At 38.0% G+C, this 13,467-nt stretch overlaps 1 protein-coding gene across 3 annotated transcripts in view; it reads right to left on the bottom strand.

Annotated features, from left to right (window-relative positions):
* FANCB (FA complementation group B) overlaps window positions 1-13,467 on the bottom strand; it is a 32,552-nt gene that overhangs the window by 16,243 nt on the left and 2,842 nt on the right. For 2 of the 3 annotated variants that reach the window (XR_004375866.2, XM_032795931.2), the window contains exons 2-4: window positions 5,777-6,807; window positions 3,642-3,794; window positions 2,994-3,086 (exon numbers count right to left, since the gene is read on the bottom strand). Coding sequence is in view for 2 of the 3 variants with exons in the window: in XM_032795931.2 (XP_032651822.1) it covers window positions 2,994-3,086; window positions 3,642-3,794; window positions 5,777-6,700 (1,170 nt within the window). In the remaining variant the exon portion in view is untranslated. Of the gene's footprint in view, window positions 1-2,993; window positions 3,087-3,641; window positions 3,795-5,776; window positions 6,808-8,977; window positions 9,094-13,467 lie in introns of all 3 variants that reach the window. The other variant, XM_032795932.2, reaches the window with a different exon arrangement.

Here is a 13,467-nt window from a genome sequence, read left to right as displayed (position 1 = left end):
GCTTATGAAAGAGGAATCAGATGGCAGCCATAAGGTTCCAACAGAAAGCTGAGGAAATAGAACAGAAGAAACTGGATGTGTTCTGGACTTTGGAAAATCACCCTGAATGCTTGCATTATTTTTCTTAGTCAATTCTGTTTAGGCATTTTACTTTTGCTTACTTGTTTCGCAAGCCTACCCCCACAAATCAGCTGCTGACACATGGGAAAATATCATCAAGAGGTTAAGTGTCCCATCCATGGTCAGAGACCAAGTCAGAATGAAAAACAGAATGAGGACCCAAATCACTTGACTGCTAGGCGTGTGCAAAACCTAAGAGACCACTGTGACCTCCTTTCTCTCAAGGCAAACCATCACTGTTTAGAGAGCCTACGTCTGCCCAGCCAGAAAAGAATCACAAGCAACAAGAGTAATCATTCAAATATTAAGTTGGTATTTAAACACAGTGTGTACATAATGGCCATTGTGATGGTCTTAGGTATTTTGATAGACTAGTTTCAACATTACCCCCAAATCCCTTTATTTTCTGGATTTAAGTTGGAAAAAAGTAAATTCTCTGAAAACGTGGTTTTCTTCCATTGCACAGAAATTTTATAAATTTCCACACCACTAGTTTTGTTTCTGATGCAAGAACATTTGCAATTTAGTAGGTTCAAGTTCTGCTCTCAGGTACACACATACAACCTGTAGTAAGGTATGTGAGGAAAGACAATGAAGATTACTTGGCTAACAGAGTAATGAAATATGGACCACCACTGATGCAAAAACAGAATATTTAATATTTATTTCTCCCTGCACAATACTATATGATACAATTAACAGAAGAAATTATTTTCTGCTTTTTTTGGCATAAATTTCTCTTATGTTCTACAACAGGATACAACATAAGAGTGGTCATACTGGGGTCAGACCAACAGTCCATCTAGCCCAGTATCCTGTCTTCTGACAGCGGCTAATGCCAGATGCTACAGAGGGAATTAACAGAACAGAGTAACCATTGAGTGATTCATCCTTGGTCATCTAGTCCCAACTTCTTGCAATCAGAGACTTTGGCATACCAAGAGCTTGGGGTTGCATCCTTGACCAGTTTAGCTAATAGCCATTGATGGACCTATTCTACATGAACTTATCTCATTCTTTTTTGAGCTCAGTTATACTTTCAGCCTTTACAACATCCCCTGGCAATGGGTATGCTGACTGGGTGTTGTGTGAGTAAGTATTTCCTTTTGTTTGTTTTAAACCTGCTGCCTATTAATTTCATTGGGTGACCCCTAGTTCTTGTGTTATGAGAAGGGATAAACAACACTTTCTTATTCACTTTCTCCACAGCATTCATGATTTTATAGACCTCTTTCATATCCCCCCTTAGTCATCTCTTTTCTAAACTGAACCGTCCTAATATTTTTAATCTCTCTTCATAGAGAAACTGTGCCATATCCCTAATAATTTTTGTGGCCCTTCTCTGTACTTTTTCCAATTCTAATATATCCTTTTTGAAATGGAATGAGCAGAACTGCATGCAGTACTCAAGATGGGGGCATATCATGGATCTACAAAGAGGCATTATGACATTTACTGTTTCATTATCTACCCCTTTCCTAGCAGTTCCTAAAACTGTTAGCTTTTTTGACTGCTGCTGAACATTGAGCAGATGATTTCAGAGACTTATCCACAATGACTCCAAGATCTTTTCTGTGAGTGGTAAAGGCTAATTTAGATCTTATCATTCTGTATGGTTTTCACCTATCAATACTGAATTTCATTGGCAATTTTGTCACCCAGTCTTATACAATCCCTTTTTAACTCTTCACAGTCAGCTTTCAACTTAACTATCTTTAGTAATTTTGTATCGTCTGCAAAACTTTGCCACCTCACTGTCCACCCTTTTTTCCAGATCATTTAAAATGTGTTAAATAGCACAGGTCCAAGTATAGATTCTTGGGGGACTTCACTATTTACCTCTTTCTATTGTGAACATTGACCATTTTATTCCTACCCTTTGTTTCCTATCTTTTAACCAGTTACTGATTCATGAGAGGACCTTCCCTCTTATCCCATGACTGCCAATTTTGCTTAAGAGCTTTTGGTGAGGAACCTTACTGAAAGACTAAGTACACTAGATCAACCAGATCATCCTTGTCCACAGGCTTGTTGACACCTTCAAAGAATTCTAATAGATTGACGAGGCATGAATTCTGTTTACAAAAGACATGTTGACTCTTCCCCAACATATTATGTTCATCTATGTGTCTGATAATTCCTATTCTTTACTATAGTTTCAACCAATTTACCTGGTACTGAAGTTAGGCTTGCCAGTCTATAATTTCCAGGATCAGCTCTGGAGCCTTTTTTTAAAAAAACTGAATTACTTTAGTTATCCTCCAGTCATCTGAGACTGGGGCTGATTTAAGCAATTGACTACATACCATATTAGTAGTTCTGGAATTTCATATTTAAGTTCCTTTGAAATTCTTAGGTGAATACTGGTGACTTATAACCATTTATCAATTTGTTCCAAAACCACCTCTACTGACCATCTCTACTCTAGGATGGTTCCTCAGATTTGTCACATAAAAAGAATGGCTTGGGTATGGAAATCTCCTTCACATCCTCTGCAGTGAATATTGATGCAAAAAATTCATTTAGCCTCTCCGCAATGGTCTTGCCTTCCTTGAGTACTCAATTAACACCTCGATTGTCTAGTAGCCCAATTGATTGTTTGGAAGGTTGCTGCTTCTGATGCACTTAAATTTGTTGTTGTTAGTGTCTGTGTGTTTTGCTATTGTTCTCCAAATTTTTTTTTGGCCTGCCTAATTGCACTTTTACCCTTGACATGCCAGAGTTTATGCTCCTTTCTATTCTCCTCAATAGAATCTGATGTCTAATTTTAAAAAAACAAACAAAACAACAAAAGCAAAAACAAAACAAAAAAGCCACTGCCTCCTCAGCAATTTACATATTAGGAAATACAGAGAGTGCTACAGAATGCAAACCTGCAACCTTGCTTCGAGAGCTTGGATGGTAAGAAAACCATTCTCTTGTAGTTCTTCCGTAGGAAGAAAATCCTCTTTACAACTGATGTTGCTCTAAAGAAAAGAAAACATTAGTCTACCAGCTGAAAGCAAGGTGCAGTTTATTGACATACACTTATAGAAGAATCTATAATGAGAAATTACAAAGCCACAAGGACCATAATGTGAAATAATAAAAAAAATCTTATCTACTAAATGAAATTAGAGGTTAATGGTAAATATTGCAAAGACCAATTTATGAGAGGTTAATTAACAAGTGTCAGGCTCTTAATTAAGTGTCTCTGGTTGACCAGAAAATAAACAGTGTAGCAAGTGTTGCTATACGAGTATCAACATGAAGCCTTTTCAGCAGCATTATTTTAATTTCCCCAAAGATCTTCTATTATTGACTGTCACGTCAAGTCAGACAGTTATTTCAATTGATTCTTGTTTGTTATAACTTCACTATTAAAATCATAAGGCATTGTATTCAAATTCAAATTTAAGGAGATTTGATAGCATATGTACAGCTTCACTTTGCAGAAATATTTCTATTAATATATTGAAGTTCTGTTAATGAAATTTCATGAGCATGTACTCAATGGGTAAGAAAAGGTAAACTGAACTTACGTCATAGCTGACCTCTCCCAAATCGGTTATAATGAATGTACTTAAACTATCTGTATTGGATTCGTTCTTAAAAAGCAATACAATTTGTTCAGTCCCAGTGCCAATAAAGTCATCTACCAGAACAGACTTCACTTCTTGCCATCTGGAAGCAACCTGCAGTTAAATGCAATATTAAAAATGTATACACCTTTTTCTAAGACATCTGTATTTGAGATTCAATTTTGTTACAGTTTGCCTACGATTATTCACTTTTTAAAAAGAGCACATAAGAGAGCAATTACTTTATTTGCACAAGCAGGTACTTTTAGTCTAGGGCTGGGGTGGGCAAACTTTGTGGCCCGAGGGCCACATCAGGGTTGTGCAACTGTATGGTGGGCCGGGTAGGGAAGGCTGTGTCTCCCAAAACAACCTGGCCCCAATCCCCTCCCACTTCCCGCTCCCCTCAGAACCTCCAATCCATCCAACCCCCACTTCTCCTTGTCCTGACCGCCCCCTCCCGTGACTCCCGCCCCCTAACTAACCTCCCTACTCCCTGTCCCCTGACTGCCTCGACCCCTATCCACACCCCCACCCTCTGACAGCCCCCCACCCTGGTCTCCCATCCCCTATCCAACCTCCCTCTGCTCCTCGTCCCCTGACTACTCCCTCCCGGGACCCCCCCATCCCTAACTGCCCCCCCCGGGATCCCACTCCCTTATCCAATGCCCTCTGCTCCCTGTCTCCTGACTGCCCTCCCGACCCCTATCCACATCCCTGACAGGCCCCCCAGGACTCCCCCTCCCAACCCTCCCTGTTCCTCATCCCCTGACTGCCCCCTCCTCCCTGACTGCCCCCCAGGACCTCCCGCTCCCTTACCCAACCCCCCCGCTCTCCACCCCCTTACCAGCAGCAGGAGCTCGCAGCCGCAACACTTGGTCAGAGCCAGCTGCGCTCCCAACACTGCCCAGCGGGAGTGGCAGGCCAGAGTGCTGCCCTCACGGCAGCGTGGCTGTGGGGGAGAAGCCAGAGACTAGGATCCCCGGCCAGGAGCTTAGGGGCTGGGCAGGACTGGCCCGCAGGTGGTAGTTTGCCAACGTCTGGTCTAGGGGCTGGAGCATGGTTTTGTGAGCTAAAGTCTCAAATTCTGTTCCTAGCTCTATCATTGACTAACTGTCACCCTGGTCAAATTAGTTATCTTTGGTGTCTCAATTTTCCCCATCTGTAAAGTGCATATAATGTCTTTAAAAGAAAAGTCCTCTTTTCCAGATAACGTCTTTCAAATACTGCAACTTTTGAGTGTTTATTCGTAAATATAATTTACGATAAGAATTTTCAGAATTTATTGAGACCTGTGATTTAGTCATGTGATTCCCACCAATATTAAGATAGTTGTAGAGCTAAATTCTGCACCATGTATGGAAAACTAGCTTATACACAGAACAGTTAAGGAGATGGTAACTTCAGGCATTTAGAGCCCTCCATATTCCCTCTCAAAGCTCAAATTACAAATAAAAATATCAAATTAAATATTTATGTCAATTAGGTCCATTAAATGCAGGAAACTGAACAAAAAGGGTATTTTGTGCACTTTGAAGGCAAACGAAGAGTTTCCAAATAAAGCAAAATTATGCAGAGCTTTGGCAGCATATCAAGAAAGCACTAATAATTCACACTGCCTCATGGATTTACGAAAACTAAAGCCAAAAAATGTCCATGGGCTTCACCTGCTGCATTTCTTTGTTGCTAAAATGTCAGGGCAAGTTAGTAAAATTCAAGCAGCAAATTTAAATTTGGGGTCAATATCAATTCAGTACAGTTCTCTAAAATGGATTATGTAAAAATATTCATAACAGAGTCTTGCTATATGGGCAAGTCTTATTCTAAACAACTTTTGAAATAGGGACACTGGCCAAGTCTCAATTTTTTAATTAAGCAACTGAATCATTTACTGGTTTTTTTTACACAAATCACAGAGCAACACTTGGAAAGATGTACTCTACTGTATTTAGGTCATTTTAGTGGAAGCAACGTAAGGAGGAACAGAGGGTGAACACTAACCTCTCTCTCGTGGGAACCTGACTTACAAATGTAGACGGGGAGAGGAAACAGAACCCTTAAAAACGTCCATTGTTTCTAGCTATATAAAACCACAATACCTGAAAGCTGTCTCTCTGCACAGCACAGACATTTCCAGAAACAAATGACACAACATACAGCACGTCATTTCTGCTTGTTGTCACTACTTGTACTGAACAGGGCTCCTCATACGGAAGTTGGCAGGTACCTTTAAGAAGACCATCTTGGAACCAAATCAACTGTTTTTTGCGGGTGACGGCAACAACTGATGTTCTGAATTGGCTTCTTGATATTGCAGTCCTGCAGACATGCACACAAGATATCACGCTGCTATAGGCATGAGGCAGAAAACAGGTGCCAGTTAATATTTTCTGATTTTCAATTGCATATACAACAAACTCACTACCCCAGATGGCTCCATCTGATAACGAAAGTGTTTGCCCACCGTTTTCTTCTGGCAAACAAGCAGTCCTTGTCCCTAATACTATGATGCCTTCATTCTCAATCTCATCCGCCCATTCAATGGAAGAAAACTGAACAGAAGCACTTAGCACTGTGCAAGTTTTGGTAGAGACATAAAAGAGTTTTTTCGCATGTCTCCATAATATTGTTGGACCATTAAGTAACCTTATATCATCTTTCAATTCATAGTCCAATTTAAAATTTAAGCACTGTTCAAATTCGTTGGAGCTGTGAAGCAACAATAAAAAGTATTTGAAAACACTATTATTTTTTTTCTCTCTCATCAAAATACAGGGGAGATTAATTCCTGTTCTGAAGTCTGCTGTACAGCTGCAACAAACAATTTCAATATTCAAGCTCCCACCACGCATGCTGAACAGTCCTGAGGATTTTTGAACGAACAGCTTAGTGCCACTGTCATATGCCATTCTGTTGACATGTAATCTTGTTGTTTTTTCGACCGCACATTTTGCTTTTGACAGCTGAAAAATGAGGACTTCTCCATTGTAAGATAAGATGTTTTCTTGTTCATCTGATAACATTTCCCTTTATGGTTATTCCACTACACGGATTCTGGACGTCTATCCATTTTTCATTAGGATAATTTTTCTGTTGAACAAAATTTGTAATCCAATCGATCTTTTTCAATCTACAAAGGAAATAAAAGCTTTTTAGATTAATTGAATATAAGTCACAAGGACTGCATATAGAATTATAGACTATCAGGGTTGGAAGGGAGCTCAGAAGGTTATCTAGTCCAACCCCCTACTCAAAGCAGAACCAATCCCCAGACAGATTTTTGCCCCAGATTCCTAAATGGCCCCCTCAAGGATTGAACTCACAACCCTGGGTTTAGTAGGCCAATGCTCAGACCACTGAGCTATAAGTCAATCATATAGTCCCTACTATAAAGTTCTGGTGTTAATGTGATGTTTGCCACATTTACAAATGCAGGATTAGAATCACACTTAGCAACTTTTTAATCAAATATAGCTAACCAGTAACATTTTGTGGTAGAGATTTAATATTTTTACTCTTAATACGACAAAATATCTTTTATTTAGTTTTTGACATTTATCAAAATTATTAATTTACTGGCCGCCAACAATTCTACAACATAATGTATTTCATTTAAGCTATTTGATAATAAAATTCTATTAAGTTGTTTCACATGTATGGAATCATGAAAATTCAAGAAGGTAGCTCTAGGAAGAAATTAAACAGATCAGGAAATTGCAACTCCAGGAACTCCCAAACTATTTACTCAGGCATAATTCTATTTACATTTAAAGAATTTATTACATAAGAATGGCCATACTGGGTCAGACCACAGGTCCATCCAGCCCGGTATCCTGTCTACCGACAGTGGCCAATGCCAGGTGCTCTGGAGGGAGTGAACCTAACAGGTAATGATCACATGATCTCTCTCCTGCCATCCATCTCCACCCTCTGACAAACAGAGACTAGGGACACCATTCTTTACTCATCCTGGCTAATAGCCATTAATGGACTCTTGAGCACAGTTATATAAAAAGGTCTTTTTAAAAGACTTATTTATAGAATAAGAATACAACCATCATTGTTGCCTGCAAAACCTTTTCTAGACAAAATGTATGAATGGAGGAAACCTAAGCCAAGTGACAGTCACAATTTATATCCCAACTACATATTCTTAGCAAGCTCGTGAGAAAAACAAAGGTTAATTTCCATTAGCTGGTCCCACAAATCAATAGCAACTGAAAACAGTTTGATTTATATCTAGTTTATTTTTAGCAAGGAAACAAGCAGATATTGGGAAAGTAAATTGAATTCTGAGCTGCATTTTTAAAAAAATCAATACTACACTGTCAAGGTCTTTTCCCCACTTTGAACTTTAGCGTCCAAAAAGTGGGGACCTGCATGATCACTTTTAAGCTTAATTACTAGTTTAAATTTGGTACGCTGCCACCAGCCAAAATATAGTGTTTGGCACACTTCCTGTTCCCCCAAAACCTTCCCTGGGGAACCCAAGACCCAAACCCCTTAGGTCTTAAAACAAGGAGAGATAAACCATTCCCCTTTCTTTCCCCCCACCCCCAGACTTTCCCCTCCCTGGGTTGCCTTGGGAAGCTATACAGATCCAACTCCTTGGATCTTAAAACAAAGAGGAATTTACCATTCCCTTCCCTCCTCCCCCCTCCACCAATCCCTGGTGAGTTTAGACTCAATCCCTTGGATTCCAAAACAAGGAAAAATCAATCAGGTTTTTAAAAAGAAAGCTTTTAATTAAAAAAAGAAAAAGTAAAAATTATCTCTGTAAAATTAGGATGGTAAATGTTTACAGGGTATTCAGATTCATATAGACTAAGGGGACTTCCCCCCTGCCCCCCCGCAGCCTGAGATTTAAAGTTACGGCAAACAGAGGTAAAAATCCTTCCAGCAAAATACACATTTACAAGTTAAGAAAACAAACATAAGACTAATCCGCCTTTCCTGGCTAGTACTTACTATTTTGAAACACGAGAGACTGATTCAGAAAGATTGGAGAAAACCTGGGTGTACGTCTGGTCCCTCTTAGCCCCAAGAGCGAACAACGAACAAAAACACAAACACAAACAAAGACTTCCCTCCACCAAGATTTGAAAGTATCTTGTCCCCGCATTGGTCCTCTGGTCAGGTGTCAGCCAGGTTCACTGAGCTTCTTAACTCTTTACAGGTAAAAGAGACTTAACCCTTAACCATTTGTTTATGACATACACATTGTGAAAAATATGTTTTAAAATATGTAGCAACCATTTTAATAATACTGAATTACTTCCACACTAAGCCCTATAATTCACCTGCTCAAAAGCTTCTCATACAAAATTGCTTTTCATGTAATATTTCTCATTTCATCTTGATGTAGTTTGAAAATGATTTTTTTCATCCAAATCTGGGCCAAGTTAGTTGAGCTTTTCTGAGAAAAAAACAACACATTTTCCCCATAAGAGCCATTCAGAAGTTTTGTTCTTGGATAACAAACACATCCAAACCAAGATGCTTCAAACTTGGCATATTAGTTTTTATTGAAGCTTAAAAAGCAAACCAGGTTTAAAGAAAACTGATCAGCAGTTTGAGACAGTTAGGAGCTTTTATGTAGACAATTGCATGTATGTGCAAACTTTCTTCCACTTGTGCACTGAAAGAAGGGAGGATGATTCCACTCCTGTCCTCACTTCTCTACCTATTTCTTTTTTCTAGATGAAATTAGAGATACATGGAGTGGATAAAAATCAATGATTAAAATTAAAAAAAAATAAAAAAATCAGACTTTTTATTTAAATTGGATTTTTTTTGATAAAATGCTTTTTGAGGAAAAAACCTATCTAGTTTTAATTAAGATACATTATAGCTCAAAGATATCTCAAAATGGAATAGAGAGTATAAATTCTAATTCTATACTATGAGACAATATATTCATGTAATGTTTAAGAAAAGCATTGTAAATGAATTCTAGTAGTTCATGGATTAGGGACCCAATTTTATGGGGTTCCAGGGGTTGATGTATAGATTATTTAGGTTAATCTTTCTATCTACCCAATGACACTCAGTGCTCAGTCTAGACGATACTATCAGAGATGCTTAGTTTTGCAGTTCTCAAACTGTGGATTTGTGTCTCCACAGATAACATGCTTGTTAACTGAAAACATGTTTTTAAATAAATAAATAAATAAATAATATACAGAAGTAAGAAATAACAGACCTCAACCGTATGGTCCCCCTGCAAATATGCATACACAGAGTCAATCCCTTAATCTTTCTCTAAAAGTGCAAAGTTTCAAAAAGTTCAAGAACAGAAGATTGTTGCGGGCAGAATAGATCTGGACAACGAAAAGAAGTTTGGAGATAAATGTGAGATGGGAGGGACAGGCAGTAGAAACAAAAGTGAAACTGTTTGAGCAGCATATTCCAGAAGTCTTGAATTCTTTCTGAGCATAGCCTTCATTGATTTGAGATCTACCATATCATTCTCTCACTAGAAGGGAAAACCTGTAATGGCAGCAGGCTGTAAAACAGACCCAGTTTGGGAATATTTGAATGAAGTTTCTCTACCTGTGGGTAAGACAGGCATGCATGCAAAATGAAAACAGTGCAACAAAGAAATGCAAGGCCTTGTTGCCCAAATGAATCATCATCATGAGAAATGTTCCTTCTCAGGAGGAAGCTGCATTGAAGATGATGAAAGGAACATGTCTGAACACGCAGGATTTTCAGGATTGTAAACTTTTTTATTTCATACTTCTTTCTTAAAGACTGCCTGTCTTCCTTATCGACTATTCTTTAATTCTCATGTGTGAGCCAAAAATATACTTGTTACTCTATGGTACTATCATTTTAGATGCAGTTGTGATAAAAAAACAAATAGCTGAAATAGGCAGATCTTCCTTTTACAATTTCACCTTTAAAGTCGTATTGAGTATCAGTGAATGCAGTGAGTAATACTAAATGAGCAGTATGGTAATTAAATAACTGCATTGCCTTATTTTGTTTAGGAGAAGCCATCCTCAACATACAGGATTCTGAAGACTATCTACCCTCAAGATCACCATCATTTTCTATAGTTTCAGAGTTATCTGCCAATGATAGTGTTTCAGTCACATCATGTACGTCACATAGCCACAGTATATCACCTGGAGCAAAAAGAAAAAAAAAAAATCGGCATCATCCAGAAACCACCATAGATAAGTTTGTGATAAGAACCAGCAGATTAAAAAAAAAAGGTAACTGATGAAAAAATTGCCCAGTTTGTTTACGCAAAAATCTCTCCTTTCTGTATGATTGAGAACCCACACTTCATTAACATGGTTCAGTCACTAAGACGAGGATACAGTCCACTCAACAGAGTAGATATTGCAGGAAATTGCTGGATAAAGTGTATGAAAGAGAAATTGAGCAGTGTGCAAAAGGTCTAGAGGGTAACATTGTTAACTGAAGTCTTGATGAGTGGAGCAATGTCCACAATGATCTTATTGTATGTGCTTGTGAGACAAGAGAAGAAGGAAACATTGTCATAAATAGATAGCTAAGGGTTAATGTTTCTTTCACCTGTAAAGGGTTAACAAAGAGAACCAAACATCTGACCAGAGGACCAATCAGGAAACCGGATTTTTCAAAGCTCAGGGGAGGGAATGCAGGATCTTCAGGTTGGTAAACTTTTTTTATTTCATACTTCTTTCTTAAGGACTGCCTGTCTTCCTTCTGGACTATTCTTGAATTCTTCATGTTTGAGCAAAAAATATAGTTGTTACTCTATAGGTACATTTTAGATGCAGTTGTGATAAAAAATAAATAGCTGAAATAGGCAGATCTTCCTTTTACAATTTCACCTTTAAAGTAGTACTGAGTGTCAGTGAATGCAATGAGTAATACTAAATGAGCAGTATGGTAATAATAATTAAATAACTGCATTGACTTATTTTGTTTAGGAGAATCCATCCTCAACATACAGGATTCTGAAGACTATCCACCTTCAAGATCACCATCATTTTCTATAGTTCAGAGTTATCTGCCAATGATAGTGTTTCAGTCACATCATGTATGTCACATAGCACAGTATATCACCTGTAGCAAAAAAAAAAAAAATCTCCATCATCCAGAAACAACCATAGATAAGTTTGTGATAAGAACCAGCAGATTACAAAAAGAGGTAATTGATGAAAAAATTGCCTGGTTTGTTTATGCAACAAACTCTCCTTTCCGTATGATTGAGAACCCACACTTCATTAACATGGTTCAGTCATTAAGACCAGGATACAGTCCACCCAACAGAGCAGATGTGCAGGCAAAATGTCTGGATAAAGTGTATTGGGGAGACCAGAGGGAGCCAAAACCCTGGAATTTTTGGCTGGTGGCAGCGAGATCAAATCTGAGCTGGTAATTAAGCTTAGAGGGGTTCATGCAGGCACCCAGATTTCTGGACGCTAAGGTCCAGATTTGGGAATGCTTATGACAAACATCTTCCTTACAGAAACAATGCATACATCAGAATACTTACAAGTAGCAGTAAAAAGCTGTAACAAACTCTGAAAAAAAATTCAAATGTCTAGTACACAGCTTGGTCACAGAAAATGCTGAAAATGTATCCAAGATGAGAAGAAATTTAGAGGAGAGTACCAAGCTAATAACATATGATTGCAGTATTCATTTGATGCACCTCCTAGCCAAAGACTTTTGTGTTCCAGAAATAAAGGCTAATGTTGTTGAAACTGCAAAATACTTCTGTAACAACCACTTTGCAGCAGCTGTTCTGAAAAAAAGTGGGATGAACCAAGCTAACTCTCCCACAAAACTTGCGATGGAACTCAGTAGTTGACTATTTTGATCACTGTATCAAGAACTGGCCTAATCTAATGACAGTTTGTGAACAAAATCATGAAAAAATATATGGCACCGTCACAGCTAAAATTCTTAGCATTGGGCTTAAGAGAAATGTTGAACACATTCTGAGTACCCTGAAGTCTATTTCTGTAGCCTTGAACAAAATGCAGGGAAATAGTTGTTTTATTGCTAATGCTGTTGAAATTTGGAAGGAACTGAGTGAGATCTTAAAAAGAGAAATATGCATTGACAGAGTTAAATTACAAGCATTAAAAAAAACAAATGAGACAAGCACTACCTCCAGCTCATTTTTTTGCAAATATTTTCAATACTCGTACCAGGGTCAAACCTTAACTGCTGAAGACGATGAGTTGGCTAATGCCACGGACATCCAACAATCATCCCTCCATAATGACAACTATAATAAAACTTCAGAGCTAAAGGTGAACCATTCAAGAAATATATGTTTGCTGATTTTGGTACTTCTGATGCTGATTTTGGTGGTTTAAAGAAAGTCACACTAGTGAATTGGTGGAAGTCACTTAAGCACTTGGATTCAGAGACTGTTGAAGTGATAACCTCACTTAACTGCAGTAGCTTCTTCTGCCAGTGTACAAAGAATATTTTCTTCCTTTGGACTAATTCATTCCAAACTGAAAAATCGTTTGGAACCTGAAAAATCAGGAAAGCTTGTTTTTCTTTTCCAGATTATGAACAAACAGGAAAATGAAGGTGAAGACAACTAAGTTAGCTATAGAAGCCAGTATTTTAAATTTCTCATGTTGACCTGGCTGACAGTCAATTTAATAATTTTTTTAAACATTTCATTTAACCATTTTAATAAAAATAATTTTAACAAAAACAAATCTGATTTTAAAAAACTTGAACGTTTAACTAAAATCAAAAATTCATATGCTTGTTTTGTTAAAATATGTTTGCTGTTGAAGAAAAAAATCCAGAATACATAACGTTG

This window comes from Chelonoidis abingdonii, chromosome 1 (genome assembly GCF_003597395.2).
Source record: "Chelonoidis abingdonii isolate Lonesome George chromosome 1, CheloAbing_2.0, whole genome shotgun sequence".
Taxonomy (NCBI): domain Eukaryota; kingdom Metazoa; phylum Chordata; order Testudines; family Testudinidae; genus Chelonoidis; species Chelonoidis abingdonii.
This window is presented reverse-complemented; position numbering and strand designations above follow the sequence as displayed.